The sequence below is a fragment of the Narcine bancroftii genome, chromosome 1 (assembly GCF_036971445.1).
Source record: "Narcine bancroftii isolate sNarBan1 chromosome 1, sNarBan1.hap1, whole genome shotgun sequence".
Classification (NCBI taxonomy): domain Eukaryota; kingdom Metazoa; phylum Chordata; class Chondrichthyes; order Torpediniformes; family Narcinidae; genus Narcine; species Narcine bancroftii.
The window spans coordinates 290,758,245-290,772,072 of NC_091469.1; the positions used below are offsets into that span (position 1 = coordinate 290,758,245).

At 48.2% G+C, this 13,828-nt stretch overlaps 1 protein-coding gene across 9 annotated transcripts in view; it reads right to left on the bottom strand.

The window, feature by feature from the left end:
• Window positions 1–13,828, bottom strand: part of LOC138745937 (F-actin-monooxygenase MICAL2-like) — a 156,923-nt gene that overhangs the window by 132,200 nt on the left and 10,895 nt on the right. For all 9 annotated transcript variants that reach the window (XM_069903490.1, XM_069903491.1, XM_069903496.1 and 6 more), the window contains one exon: window positions 2,595–2,925. In XM_069903490.1, coding sequence (XP_069759591.1) covers window positions 2,595–2,925 — 331 coding nt within the window. Of the gene's footprint in view, window positions 1–2,594; window positions 2,926–13,828 lie in introns of those variants that run through there.

Sequence of the window (13,828 nt, forward strand, 5' to 3'; positions counted from 1 at the left end):
TGCAAAAACTTTAAAGAATGCCTATAAGGACTTCACAAGTAGGTGTTAATTAGATGTGCTATGGAGTATGGATTATTGTTTTGGAAAACAACAGATGAAGGAACTCAGAAGATTGGGTCTGGGTCTGGGACTGGAACAGGACAAGCTGTCGAGCTTGTGGAAAAACCCCATTTTGAAGATGGGTTGTGAGTTCTTAGTTCAGCCTGGTCAAAGCCCTTGTGGATCCATACAAGAGGAGGTGGCTGGCTGTATAATGTCTCTCTTGAAATAAGGGGAACAGAAGAGGAACTCTGTGGTGACCTGAAAGAAAGAGATTATCATCTGGAAAACCCTGATAGGGCAAGTTTCTTCAGCAAGATACTGAAGTGGCTGATCAGAAGGAATCAGTTGCCCAACGAGCAACAAATCTCTCTCTGAAAACTGACAAGAACCTTCCTGAGTGGTAACCATTTACCTTTCAAGCACCAAAGCCTGGTGAGGATTCATAAATGTTAAATTCTGTGCACAGTAGAAAAATTGCCTAACACCAGTGAACTTGGAAGAGTGAGAAGTGAGATTGGACTGTGAATCAAAGAGGTTTTTTTGAACATGCACATCACATACACGTGAGCTTAGAATGAGAAGGGAGTTATGTTAATAGTAATGTTAGAGTTTGGCATAATTAGCGTGACGCTGTTACAGCACCAGCAATCGGGACCAGCGTTCGAATCCCCTGCTGTCTGTCAGGAGTTTGTCCGCTCTCCCCACATCTACGTAGTTTTCCCTGGGGGCTCCAGTTTCCTCCCACCGTTCAAATCATATCGGTGGTAGTGAGTTAATCAGGTATAATTTGGCAGCCCAGGCATGTGGGCCAGAAGGGCCTGTCACCGTGCAGTACAACTAAATTTAAATGCAAAACGTATTTCAAACCAGATTCGAAACACACAGGAGATGGCAGGCGCTGGAATCGGAGGCTCAACGCTCTCTGCTGGAGAAACTCAGCGGGTCAAGCAGCATCAGTGGGACAGAAAGAATGGTCAATGTTGAGTCTCAAAAGGTAGATTGTTTCTTTTCTCCCGCTGATGCTGCCAAAATCACTGAGTTCCTCTGGCAGACTGTGTTTAGCTTTAACTCAAACTGAAACTGGTTTCCAAAAGCTTATCACTGGCCTAGCAAGAGGGACGTCCCTGAAAAGGAGTCAGCATGGCATAGAAGGGAGGTGGGTGGTGAATGGGCCCACCTCGCACCCAGCACGTCCTGTCTGCCACACTGACACAACGCCTGTTTACCGGTGGTCTCGCTGCCTCCGTCCCCACTGGACACCACATCCACGGAATGTTGCCCCTGATAGGGCAAGACCTGCTCAAAATAGCAACCTCAGTTCTCTTCCCATCTCCAGAGCTGATCCAGAGCTCTGGAATTGGGTTAACTGGGCTGGATCACAAGAGTAGGCTGCCATCCATTAAACGTTCCAAACAAATTGGGCCCGTTTGAATGAATCGACATGAGAACTGGATCGGTTGCATCCAGTTTATCCAGACCCTTTCCCATCCTTTGCATCTGTTCATGAAGACCCACGCTGATCTACTGCCTCTTCCTGCCCAGGACTGTGACCACCACTCTGTACAGATCCCCTCCCCTCCATGGAGTAGGGTACAGTGCACTACAGAAGGCCAGGTTGCCCATCCTCGGGGTACACAGAATTTCTTCCCATACTCCCCTAACCAGAAACCATTCTAACTGCAGGATTGAAACACTATTTCTTTTTTTGCCAGTGAATATTTATCTATCTGTCCTAGTGTGGGGAGAGCACAACATGATTGCAGCACCTGGGTTCGAATCTGACGCTGTCTACAAGGAGTTTGTACAGTCACCCTCTGAATACAGACGGTTCCCTCGCTCTCATGGTACATAATTGATGGAGTGATTTGTCTGGTTAATTCCGAAAACGAACGAGACTCCCTCATGATTTTCAGCATTTCCTTTGCATGAGTAGAGAAGGCCATTCAGCCCATCAACCCTGCTGTCAATCTAGTCCGGGGCTGATCTGCGACCCCTGCACCTTCCCTCAATCGTCAGTGCCCAGAAATCTCTGGATCTCAGCTTTGAGCAAAGAAAATTAAGATTCCCCTGCCTTGGGAGAAGGAAATTCCAGAGATGATCTCACTCACCAAACTCTGTGACTCCTGTTCCTAGACTCCTCAGTTCAGGGGAAGTATCTTTCCTGCATCCAACCTACAGAACCCTGCAAGTACTGATGAGCTCTTCTTGCAGTCTTTAAATACTTTCTAATACCCTTCGTCATTTCAGAGAACATCCCCCAGCCTCCCAACCTTGTCCGCCACTCCAACCTCCTCTCCCTCTGGCAAGGTCTTCCCCCACACCCTCTCCATAGCTCAGACATCCTCTCTCAAGGCTAAATTGCACTGATCAGAGAAAACATACGGGGATTCGGAAAAAGCACATGCTCAGTGGAAAGGTCGTTGACTTGAAACGATCACCCAGTTTCTCTCTGCGCAGCTGCTGCTGAACCAGTGGAATGTCTCCAACGTCTGTCTCGGACGCCAGCTCATCTCCCTCCCTCCAACATCCCCCCAGGTGGAAACGCCCCTCACCTGCGTATTGGGACAAGCACTGCCTTGCTTGTACTCCTTGTGACTGCTCTGTTTATCCAGCTTGCTCCAAAGGGCTTTGGCCCTCCAGGTGTTGAGCTTCGATCTCAAGGTGGGATAGAACATGCGGTGATCCAGGGGATCAAGATCCAACTGGCGGCAAAGAATGTGGAACGCCTGCAGAGTTCCCCGGAACGTCGAGGCCTGCACAAAGTTCTCAAAGAACTGGCTGGATTGACCTCCTTTATCTCCATCATTGTCGCCCATGACTTGCCAACAGAACTCCTGGCCCCTCAGCTCCGACTGACATTCATCCCTTCTGGCCCTAAAACAGCTTGCAAAGACAAGACACAAAGTTAGTCCTCCTGACCCAACTTGCAGTGGTTAATCAGGGCGTTGTGCATTGCAAAAAAATCACTGCTAAAGATAAATAAAACGACAAGCGATTACATTTCTTATCTGACGTTCAAATGTAAATGATATACAGGGAGACGGGAGGTGCCAGTTATTCTGTTTACATCGCACAGCTGCACATCAAGGCACCAGCGTCTCAGGGGACGGGTGCTGGATGATCCCTTTCTCAGGACCCAGTCAGAGGTCACATCTTTTTGGGGACCATGTCCCTCAGTCTACCTGGTCGTCGTTTGCTGTGACAAAGCTCCTGACTGTCCTGGGCTAGTGAGCCCTGTCACAAGAGGCCATTCAGCCCATCAGGAGTATTGCCTTCTCCACACAATTATGGATATGGTTTCAGTTTCCAGAGGTTTTTTTTTAAATTTAAAAATATTTACTTTATCTGGTTTTATTTCAGCAAGCTAATTTTTTTCCAGCCGTCTGTGAATGATCAAGATTTTTCTTTTTGCAAGGTTAAAGATATCATGTGCTTTCGGCATTTGTTCATGGAAAGTTATCTTATGTCCTTTGAACAACTTTCAAATAAATATGGTCGACCTAATTTGCATTTGTTCAGATATTTTCAAATTGGACATTTTTGGAATGCTCCCTGACCTAATTTCCCCCTGCTGTATCAGGCGGATATGGTCGATGCTCTTTTTTGTTTGAAGCCTTCTCAGAAGGGTTTAATAGCAATCAGATATGACATGACTAAAATTGCGACCAGTCTTGAATGATACGTTTAAAAGGGAACAGGAGCTCCAAAAGCTTTTCCCTTCAGAGATGTGGGAAAAGATTCTCAAACGAGTTAATAACCTCATGAACATGCACTCGACTCTCCCTTATTCAAATTAAGGTCTAAGGACAAGCTTGCTCATATTTTTCCTCATTTTAATCCAATTCTGTGACAGGTGTAATTCGTAAGTGGGTTCGTTGACCCCTACGTTTTTGTCCTGTCCGGTTCTTTCAGCAATCTTCGCAATTGATCTGCAGCTAAATCCCTTAACTGCTCTTTTTGGAGTTTTAGGAGGCAGGTGGAGGTTGTTGTCCAGCTTCTGCTCATCAGGTGATAGCTTTCACCATCCTGAAAGCCAGGGGAGCAACGGAAGGATCCCCATTCCACCTCCTATAGTTCAATATAGTTTTCCCAAACCACGGCCTGTTTGAACTTAGAGAAAATTAGATGGACTACATTTGATCCCTCTGTTCAAATTGAAGAAACTTGGCAATCATTTCGCACATTTTCCCTGGTTTATTATCCCTTCCTGATACCATTAAGTTTTTCTTTTGGGTGAGGACCAGGCTTCTTATCTTCGATGAACGCTGATCCAGTGTGGGGAGATGAAGACACTTATTATTTACTGATTGTTGTATATTGTAATCTTTTCAATCCTGTATCCTTATTCTCTCCGACCATTGTCTTCTGTATGTTTTATATTAAAACTAATAAAAAGAGAATCACCTTCTCTAGCCTGTTCATAACCCAGAAGTGTTTCACTCAGATCAAGATTCCTTTATTGTCATGTAATAGTGTAGCATGTAATATTACATAAAATTGCCTTCTGCCAACCACAAGGTAAAGTGCCGCCATTCATGTTGCCTGACACCCCCAACAGTGAGAGAAAAAGAGAAGCAAAAAGAGAATCCCTTTAGAGTCACTGTGTGTCAGTGGATTCACCTCCAGCGCTGCTGCAGCCACACAGACTCCAGTTCAAACCATCGGCGACCTGAGCCCAGATCCAAACTCCCAACACAATTAAGAAGCCTTCAGTGCCCAAGGCCCTTCTCCCTGTTTCTGGGCCCCTGCTTCCTGGAGTCTGCCACCCCTCATGACCGCTGTCAAGCACAAGCACCGCCACGCTGGGCACAGACCTCTGCAGTTGCAGGATTTTTCTTATAAACACCATCGGCTCCTTCAAGTCAGTCGCCATTAGGCCCGGAGGTTGAACCTTTCGGAGCAGCGCTTTGTCCCTGCTCTCCTGGCTCCACACCTGCCTTAAGCCTTATTGATTTGCAAAGAACCTGCTCCCTCCATCTCCTTTCAGTCCCAGATCACAGAGGCTTGTTGTGGGCCAACATTCTCCTTCACCCCCCTCCATTCTGCCAACCCCCTTCGCTTGGTGCCTTCTGACCAGCCAGCTACTGCTCCTGCGCACCGCACCCCCCTCAGACCAAGCACCTCAAGTCCCCTCTTCTCTGAGGAGACGAGAGGTGGCGGTGTTACAGAGAAACGCAAAGGCTGCTGGAATCTTGGGCAAACAATGAACCGCAGAAGGGACTCAGCCATTGAGGCAGCATCCGGGAAGAGAAATGGTCAGTCAATATTCCCTGACCTGAAACGATGACTGACCATTTCTCTCCATGAATGCTGATTGACCCACTGAGTCTTTCAGCGGCTCATTGACTGCTCAAGGTGGTTACGAAGGTCCTAGTACTGGACCCACAGCTAGAAATCTTGAGACATGTTCAACTCCCACCATGGGGCTTCAGAATTCCAATTCAAGTCATTAAATCCCTGAGTAACCAAGAAACTACAAAATTGTCATGCAAAACCCATCTGGTTCACAACCATCCTTCAGTCTGACCCCATCCAATCTAACATGTTAGGAGAGAAACAGAGATAATGTTTCAGTTGAGACATCCCCCTTCAACCGAAACATTATCCCTTACTCTCTCGCAGATGCCGCCTGACCTGCTGAGTGTTTCTATCATATTAGCACATAGGACAGCATGGATACAGGCCCTTCAGCCCCCATGTCTGTGCTGAGTATGATGTTCCAATCAAATCCCGAATCAGAATCTATTGTCAGGAACATGTCATAGAATTTGTCGTTTTTCGGCAGCGTCACAACACTAACATTCATATTATATCTGTTCAATTAAATGTCTTTCTGTTGCTCACACCCGATAGCCATCCTTCCATCCCCTTCATATCCATGTGTCTATCTAAAAGCCTCTTAAACACCACTATTGGATCGCCATCTACCACCACCAACCTGCTCCAGTCACCCACCCCTCTCTTATTTGCCCCTTCATAAACACAATCCTTTAGTGCAGGGGTGTCCAAACCGTGGCTCATGAGCCAATGTAGCTCTTTGACCTGTAACGTGCGGCTCGCAGAAACATCTTGGCTGAGATTAGTGGCCTTAGCTTGTGATTGAAAATATTTGGTCTGTATAGCATACCACGTTTATCGCGTGTAATACCCCACTCCCCCCATTTTTGGCCCTGGTCACCTGGCCTCCGGAGCTCCTGATGCCCTGACTGCTGTCTCTCACTCTTGCCCTGGTTGCCCACCCTCTGGAGCTCCTGACACCTCAAACACAGACTTACCACCCGGTCCCAGCCACCATCTCTCACCCAGGACCAAACTATCTGCTCTCCAGAGCTCCCAACACCCAGAACGACGCAGTCACTTACCACAGTCAAAAGTAGCATGTGTCTAATAGTCAACCCCCTAAATTTTACCCTAAAAATTGGACAAAAAATATATCTATTACACGCTTATGTGTACTTTTTGATTAATGAAACTAATATAAATTAGCAATTTAAAAACTACAAACATGAATAAATATTAATATACACACGTATTTCTTAATATTTAGAAAAGGTTTTGTAACAAAATGTGCATGTAACTGTAAAAACAAGTATAGAACATGACAGCACAGAAAACAGGCCATTTGGCCATTCTAGACTGTGCTGATCATTATTCAGTTAGTACCATTGACCCTCCAGACCTCTCCAATCCATGTATTTATCCAATTTATTCTTAAAACTTAAGATCAAGTCTGCATGTATTATGTTTTCATGTCATGCGGCTCTCAAACATCCTAAGTTTATCATCTGTGGTTCTTGGGTTAAACAAGTTTGGCCACCCCTGCTTTAGTGTGTGATGCTTTTATTCTAAGGATAAGATTCTGATTATCCACCCTCATTATCACTATGAACCACTCTGCTCTAGACTACAAGAAACCGCAGAGAGTTAGTTGAGAACCTGACTTGGACCATCACACACCAACCCCTCCCCACTCTTCTCTGTCCACACCTCCCGCCGACTTGGGAAAACTGACAAAATTTTAAAGGAACCGCCCCTCCATTCACACTTCTCTTCTGTGCACTCCAGTCTTCCAGAAGTCATGCGTGTGTAAAAATATGAACCTCCTGATTCAAGGGCAGCTTCTTTCCTACTGTAATTGGGCTCCTGTCTGGACCCCTCCTCGGTAATAGATGATGTCTTTGCATGGTGTAACAGCACTTTATTGCAACACATTATTCCTCCAATACCTGCTGTACTATGTAGAGGTTGACTTTCCTGGATAACAAAACTCTTCACTCTCTCAGCCTACATGACAATAAGCAATTCAATAAAGCCCTGTGACCATGGCTTTCGCCCAGTGCCCCAATGTCTCCCATATCCCAAAGAAGTAAGGGTCAAATTGTCTCACGTGGGTCGATACTGGGGAATCAGTGGGACATTAAGATCAAGATGCCTTTATTTTCATGTAATAATAAAGAACCACAAGGCAGACAAAGAGTCACCATTAGTGTCGCCCGACACCCCTTTCAGTGAGAGAGAAAGAGAAAGCAAAAGAGAGTCCCTTCAGAAGCAAAGAGTGTCCATGGATTGACGTTAAGATATGGAGTGTGCGAGGGTCCAGCCCTGGTCTTTGGGCACCCAGTATGGAGGAGGGAGGGTCAGTCGAGGGTTGTCCTCGTCAGTCTGGTACTGGGCCTGGCCAAGGTGGCCGTCCATGGGTCCAGGCAGCTCGGGCTGACTACCTGCCCCTCTTCTGAGGACAACTGTGTGGCCGTGTATTCCTGGAGAAGGAGCACGGAGTGCTCAACGGCAGTTTGGAGGGTCTCTGGGAACGGTCCTCTCCCCAAGGGTTTGACGAAGATAATCATGTTTCAATTGTAACTTCAGTTTGGTGTGAATTGTAGACAAAGGCAGTACTTGTAACTTTTGGATGATGAATAGTAAAGGGGCGGGATTGATTTACTGATGAAAAGGCAAAAATAAATTCAGTGGATTAACCAGCACATGCGAGATTGATGGGATGGCTCAGTCAGTATAGTATTAACGGGCAGAATGGCCACTGTTACAGAGACTATGAACGATCTTCTCCACAGTTCCCAGAGATTAATATTTAAATCAGTCATCTGACTTCACAAAAGGATTATCTGCTGAAAGTTTCATGCCTGCAATGGGAGGTTGTCCCGGCTGACTCCACTGTCTCGTTTTATACATGACCCAGGAGGCGCTGGAAGGCCGCGGGAGAGTGTGAAAGGCGCTAGAGCAATGCAGATCCCCAGGGATGTATTCCTGTTTCCCGAGGCCCGGGGGAAGGGAGTATTGCCATCAAAATCAGCCGCTGGCGGACTCCGCTGTCTTAAAGGAACTTTCACACGTACAAACGTCCCACCTGCCCCTCCACACGCCCCGGCTCATGAACCCTCTCCCGGGCGGGACAAGCGCTTCCAACACACGCAAAGCGGCGGAGAACTATCCCAGGGCACTCGATGGCTTGCACACTTCTCCGTCCCAAACCCCCTCTGTCCGAGAGGGGAGCAGAGCCGCCGCTTACCTGCTATCTCCCCTCTGGCTCGGTTCGCCCCCCCTCCCCCCCCCGGGGGACGCGCTGTCCTGGTCCTGCAGCTGGGGTTGTGGTGGGGAGACGGGCTCGGTGCGGTCAGCCCCCTCTCCTGTCTCCCTCGCTGCGCGGATGCACTGATCACACAGTCATCTCGGCTTCCCTGACTGGGCTGGCCACACAGTGCAGTCGTCACCAGCTCCCTCTACATCCTGGGTTCAGCGATCAGCCCGAGGCGATCAACACCGCGACCGGTGCTGCGTTAACCCTCGGCATGCCGCTGCCCCGCCTGTTTGAGGTCCGCAACCCAGTGAGAGGGGATCCCCTGTGTCCAAACAGTGAACTCAGCAGGTTGAACAGGAGACCCTCATCACCCAGCACACGCTCTGTTCTCGCTGCTGCCATCAGGAAAGAGGTGCAGGTGCTACAAGACTCGCACCACCAGGTTCAGGAACAGCTGCTCCTCCCAATGACAAACTCAATCAGGGATTCATTTAAGGATCTTGTGGACTTTATTGATTTTCTTTTGGTTCTCTCTGTATTGCACAGTCAGTTTGTTTCCATTCGTTATCTATTTCTTTATTTGTTTACATGTTCACACTGTGTACAGTTTACTTTTTGCACTGCCAATTAGTGGTAATTCTGCCGTGCCTGCAGGAGAAAGGAATCTCAGGGCTGTATGTGATGTATCTACTCTGACAATAAATCTGATATATTACCCACGTATCGGGTGCCTGCCTACATTTTGCTCATACCTCAGGCCCAAAACATTGGCCATGTATCTTCATCTTTGCAATACGAAGTACATTGTTTGACCTGAAAAAACACACACAAATGCTGGAGAAACTCAGCAGATCAAACAGTGCCTTTATGTAGCAAAGGTAAAGATATATCACCAACGTTTCGGGCTTGAGCCCTTCATCTTTACCTTTGTTACATAAAGGTGCTGTTTGTCCTGCAGAGTTTCTCCAGCATTGCGTTTTGTACTTCAATCACGGTGTCTGTAGACTTTCGTTTTACATCAGAGTGACTTCGCTGACCATCTCGGCTCTGTCCACCGTAATAGCATGGATCTCCCAGTCAGCCCCTATTTCAGTTCCCCATCCCATTCCCTTGCTGACATGTCTGTCCGTGGCCTCGTGTACTAAGACCACCCGCAAAGTGGGCACCCTCCAACCAGATGCCATTAATATCGACTTTTCCATTTTCCATTAAACTCTACCCCCACCCTTCCCCTCTCTCTGTCTCTCTCCCTTTTCCCTCTGTCTCCTTTCACACAGCCAAAATCAATTCACTCCTCTCCCCCTATATGCAATTAAACACCTTTTATCTGGACTACCCACCCCCTCTTCCCCCCCACCCCCGGCCACGCCTCCCCAGCCAGTACTGTCTCTGTTCTGACATGGAACATAGCACACCACAGCACTGTTCAGGCCCTTCAGACCTCAATGTTGTGCTGACATTCCTACCAAAAAAAAATAAACCCTCACAACCCCATAACCCTCTATTTTCCTCCATCCATATGTCTATCTGAGTCTTAAATGCCCCTACTATTCCAGCATCCACCTCCATCCCTGACAAGGCATTCCAGGCACTGACAACTCTCAGTATAAAAAAAAACACCCCTGATGTCTCACTTCACTTTGTATTCATGTTCTCTGGTGTTTGCTAAGAAAAAGGTGTTGGCTGTCTGCTGTGATTTGTGCAGTGATTTGAAGTGTAACATGACTATGGTGTACAGCAAGCTCTCAATCTGATAATGATCAGACAATCTGTTTCAGTGGTGGCACAGAGATACAGTGCATAAATACAGGCGCATCTGTCATCAACCATTACTGACACCCATCTCATTTTATGCTTCTCGCCAGATTCCGATCCACTCTCCCTTTTCCTGGTTTTTGCTTATTCCTTGAAGAAGGGCTCAGCCCTGAAATGTCAGCAAAATTCCTTTGTCTCCTGTGGACGCTGTGAGACTGACCGAGTTCCTCCAGCGTCTGCGTTTTTGCTACTATCGCAGCATCTGCAGACTTTTGTGTTTTACGCCAGAATTAAAGTTTCTTTATTTGTTTATGTGTATGCTGTGTACAGTTTTATTTTGCACTACCATGAAGTGGTATTTCTGCCTGGCCCACAGGAAATTGAATCTCAAGGTAGTATGTGATATCACGGATGTTCTCTGATAATAAATCTGAATCTAAAGGGCTGGGGGAGAAGGGACGAAAGAGGAGGAGGAGGAGGATTACAGACCAACAGGCAAAAGGTGATCATTGGACATGGATAGGAGGACTGGAGAGAGGGAAGGTGAGAATTGATTGGAAGAGGGGATTTGACTCTGTGAATGCAGAGTGTAAAGGAGACAGAGGAAGGCCCCTTCAGGTGGAGAGAGAGAGATAGACAGGAAATATAGGGAAGATGGGTGGGGAGTGAGGGTTAACGGAAACTGGAGGAGTCGATGTTAATGCCATCTGGTTAGAGGGGGCCCAGACAGAAGATGAGGCGTTGTTCCTCCAATTTACGGGTGGTCTCAGCCTGTCAGTGCATGAGGCCATGGGAGCAAGGGAATGGGGCGGGGAATTGAAATGGGTGGCCACTGAGAGATCTGCGCTATTGCGGCAGACAGAGCCAAGGTGCTCAGTGAAGCGATCTCCCTGTGGTGGTACACCACCAGTCTACTGCAGGGGGTAACCTCTGTACCTGCAGGAGTGTAAGGGGACAGGACAACACCTGGCCAGCTGCCAATCAGTCAGCCTGAATGGATCAAGCCCCACCCGGTCGGGTGTCAATCACCCTCTGGGATATAAGCCTGCGTCGGGTTTCTGAGGCCTCACACTGAGTTGCTGCAGCCACAGCCAGCCTGGCTCTGTGGAAGTCTTTGTGGATTAAAGCCTGTTGTTCAGTCTTTACCTTGTGTGTGTCTGATTCTGTCTAATAGCGCACCACACTCCCAGTCTGCAGCCAGTGTCTCCGATGTAGAGGAGACCACAGCGGGAGTACTGGATCCAAAACCAGGCAGGGGAGGTTGAAGGTGATGGGGAGAAAAATAGGCAGAATACCTTGAACTATTCAGATACCTAACAATCTCTGCCTTCAAAACACCCAATGACCTGGCCTCCACAGCTGTCCGTGGAGGCAAATTCCAGAGGATCATCACTCTCTGGCTGAAGTCAGGAGGTGAGAAAGAATATTGTTCATCAAGAGTGTAGCCTAACTCAGGAAGAGGCTGGTGGAGGGAGAGGATCCCACAGCATCTCAAGTCATAGAGTGGCCCAATTCCCTCAGCCCATTCACCCAGTGGCCCACCAGAATCGACTCATTTGGCTCATATCCCTTGAAACCTGGAAGGAACACTTCCACCTCAGATGCTGAGGTATTTATTTTCATGGTGATTCCTTCAGTGGGTCACAAACAACAGCGAGCTGCTGGAGAGATTCAATGGGGAGAGATACCCAGTCAATGATTAGGGTCAGGATGAACGAGTTGGGCCGAAGGGTCTGGTATGGTGCTGTAGCACTTAATGATAATCCTGGGCAGAAGAAAAGTGAGAAGGATGCAGAGAATGTGAGGACCTCGGCCTTAGGAGGTGGGTGGGGGAGGGGTCAGTGTATCCGCTCAGGTCCAGGACTATCAGCAACCTGCACAGACTCAGAGGGCCGAATGGCCACCCAATGTGGTGGTAGCTCCCAGACCAACACAAGAGCCCTCCAGTCACGTACCACTCACTGCCAATGTCTGGGTCATCAGTACGGCTCCACGGAGACTGGGTTACAGCACCGGCAGAAACAACTGCACCTGTCCCACAGCAACACAGCTGCGCCAAGCAGGAGATTCCTGCAACACTTCACGCTGTGACCCACTGAAGGGAACGTCATGGAAATAAATACCTCAAACTTCACCCTCCAACACTCTCCCTTCCCCCATCCCCTCCCTCTGTCACCTCTCTCCCTCTCTCAGTCCCCTCCCTCCCTTTCTGTCTCCTCTCCCTCTCTGTCCCCTCTCTCTCCTCTCCCCTCTCCCTCTCTCTGATCCCTCCTCTCTCTCTGTCTCTCTCCTTCCCTCTCTCTGTCCCCTCTCCACTCTGTCCTCTCTCTCTCGTCCTTTCCTTTGTTCTTCTCTCAACTCTTGCCCTTCCAGCCCCCTTACTCTGGCCTCCCCACTCTCTCTCTTGCTCTCTCTGCCCTGGTCTCTTCTCCCCCTTCTTTCTCTCTCCCTGTCCTGTGCTCTCTCTGCCCCAGGCTGTTTCTCTCCAATTGACCAAGACCCAGAGGACAGGAGCAGGGAAGTTGCATTGGAGCTGAATAAACCAGGGGCAAAGTCACAGCTAAAACATTAGGCCCTTTCAAACTGCTGTGTAAAATGGGGTTAACCAGGCAATTTGCCTGGTTAGTGCCCTGTGATAGTACAGATTCTATCACCAATGTACATATGTACAGATTGTAGTGTAGGATGACTGTGATTGGCTGAGAGAGTAGCCACACCTACTTGGCAGGTCTTAAAGGATTGCTCCTAGCCAGACCAGGTCATTCTGGACTGGTCGACCTACTTGTGATATGCTCCAGTCTTTTCAAAACTTTTTAGTTAACAAAATTGTAGAACGCGTCGAAAGAATCAAAGACTTGTTGATCCAAACCAAGGCTTTTATTAACTAAAAGACTGGAGCATATCACAAGTAGGTTGACCAGTGCAGAATGACCTGGTCTGGCTAGGAGCAACCCTTTAAGACCTGCCAGTAGACGTGGCTATGCTCTCAGCCGATCTCAGTCATCCTACACTACAATCTGTACATATACATATTGGTGATATAATCTGTACTATCACATGTCCCAGTTACATGGCAGTTAGAAAAGGTCTGACCCGGTCAACCCCATCAGAATCCAACCCGTCCCTGACCTACCTTAGACCTAGGTCTCGTCCACAGGCGATTTGAAAATGAAAGTGGCCAATCCATGTATTCTGGTCAGCGCTTGCATGCGGCCGTCATTGGGCAGCCAGCATCTGAACATCCGGTGGTACTTCCGGTGAGTGCGTGGTGTCATCGCTGGGGTGGGATCTCCTTAAATCACCGGGTTGGCAATTTAATGGGTCAATACCCCTGTGATTTGAAAGGTGCTTCCAGCACCTGTGCCCCAGTAATCGCACCCAGGTCCTAGGAGGGTTCCCCAGGTGGTGCAGTTCCAGTGTCCACTCTTCAAGGTGGAGGGGGTGAGACCACAGGGCTGAGGAAGAGGGAATGGGGCAGATGGTCTCCGCCCTGCA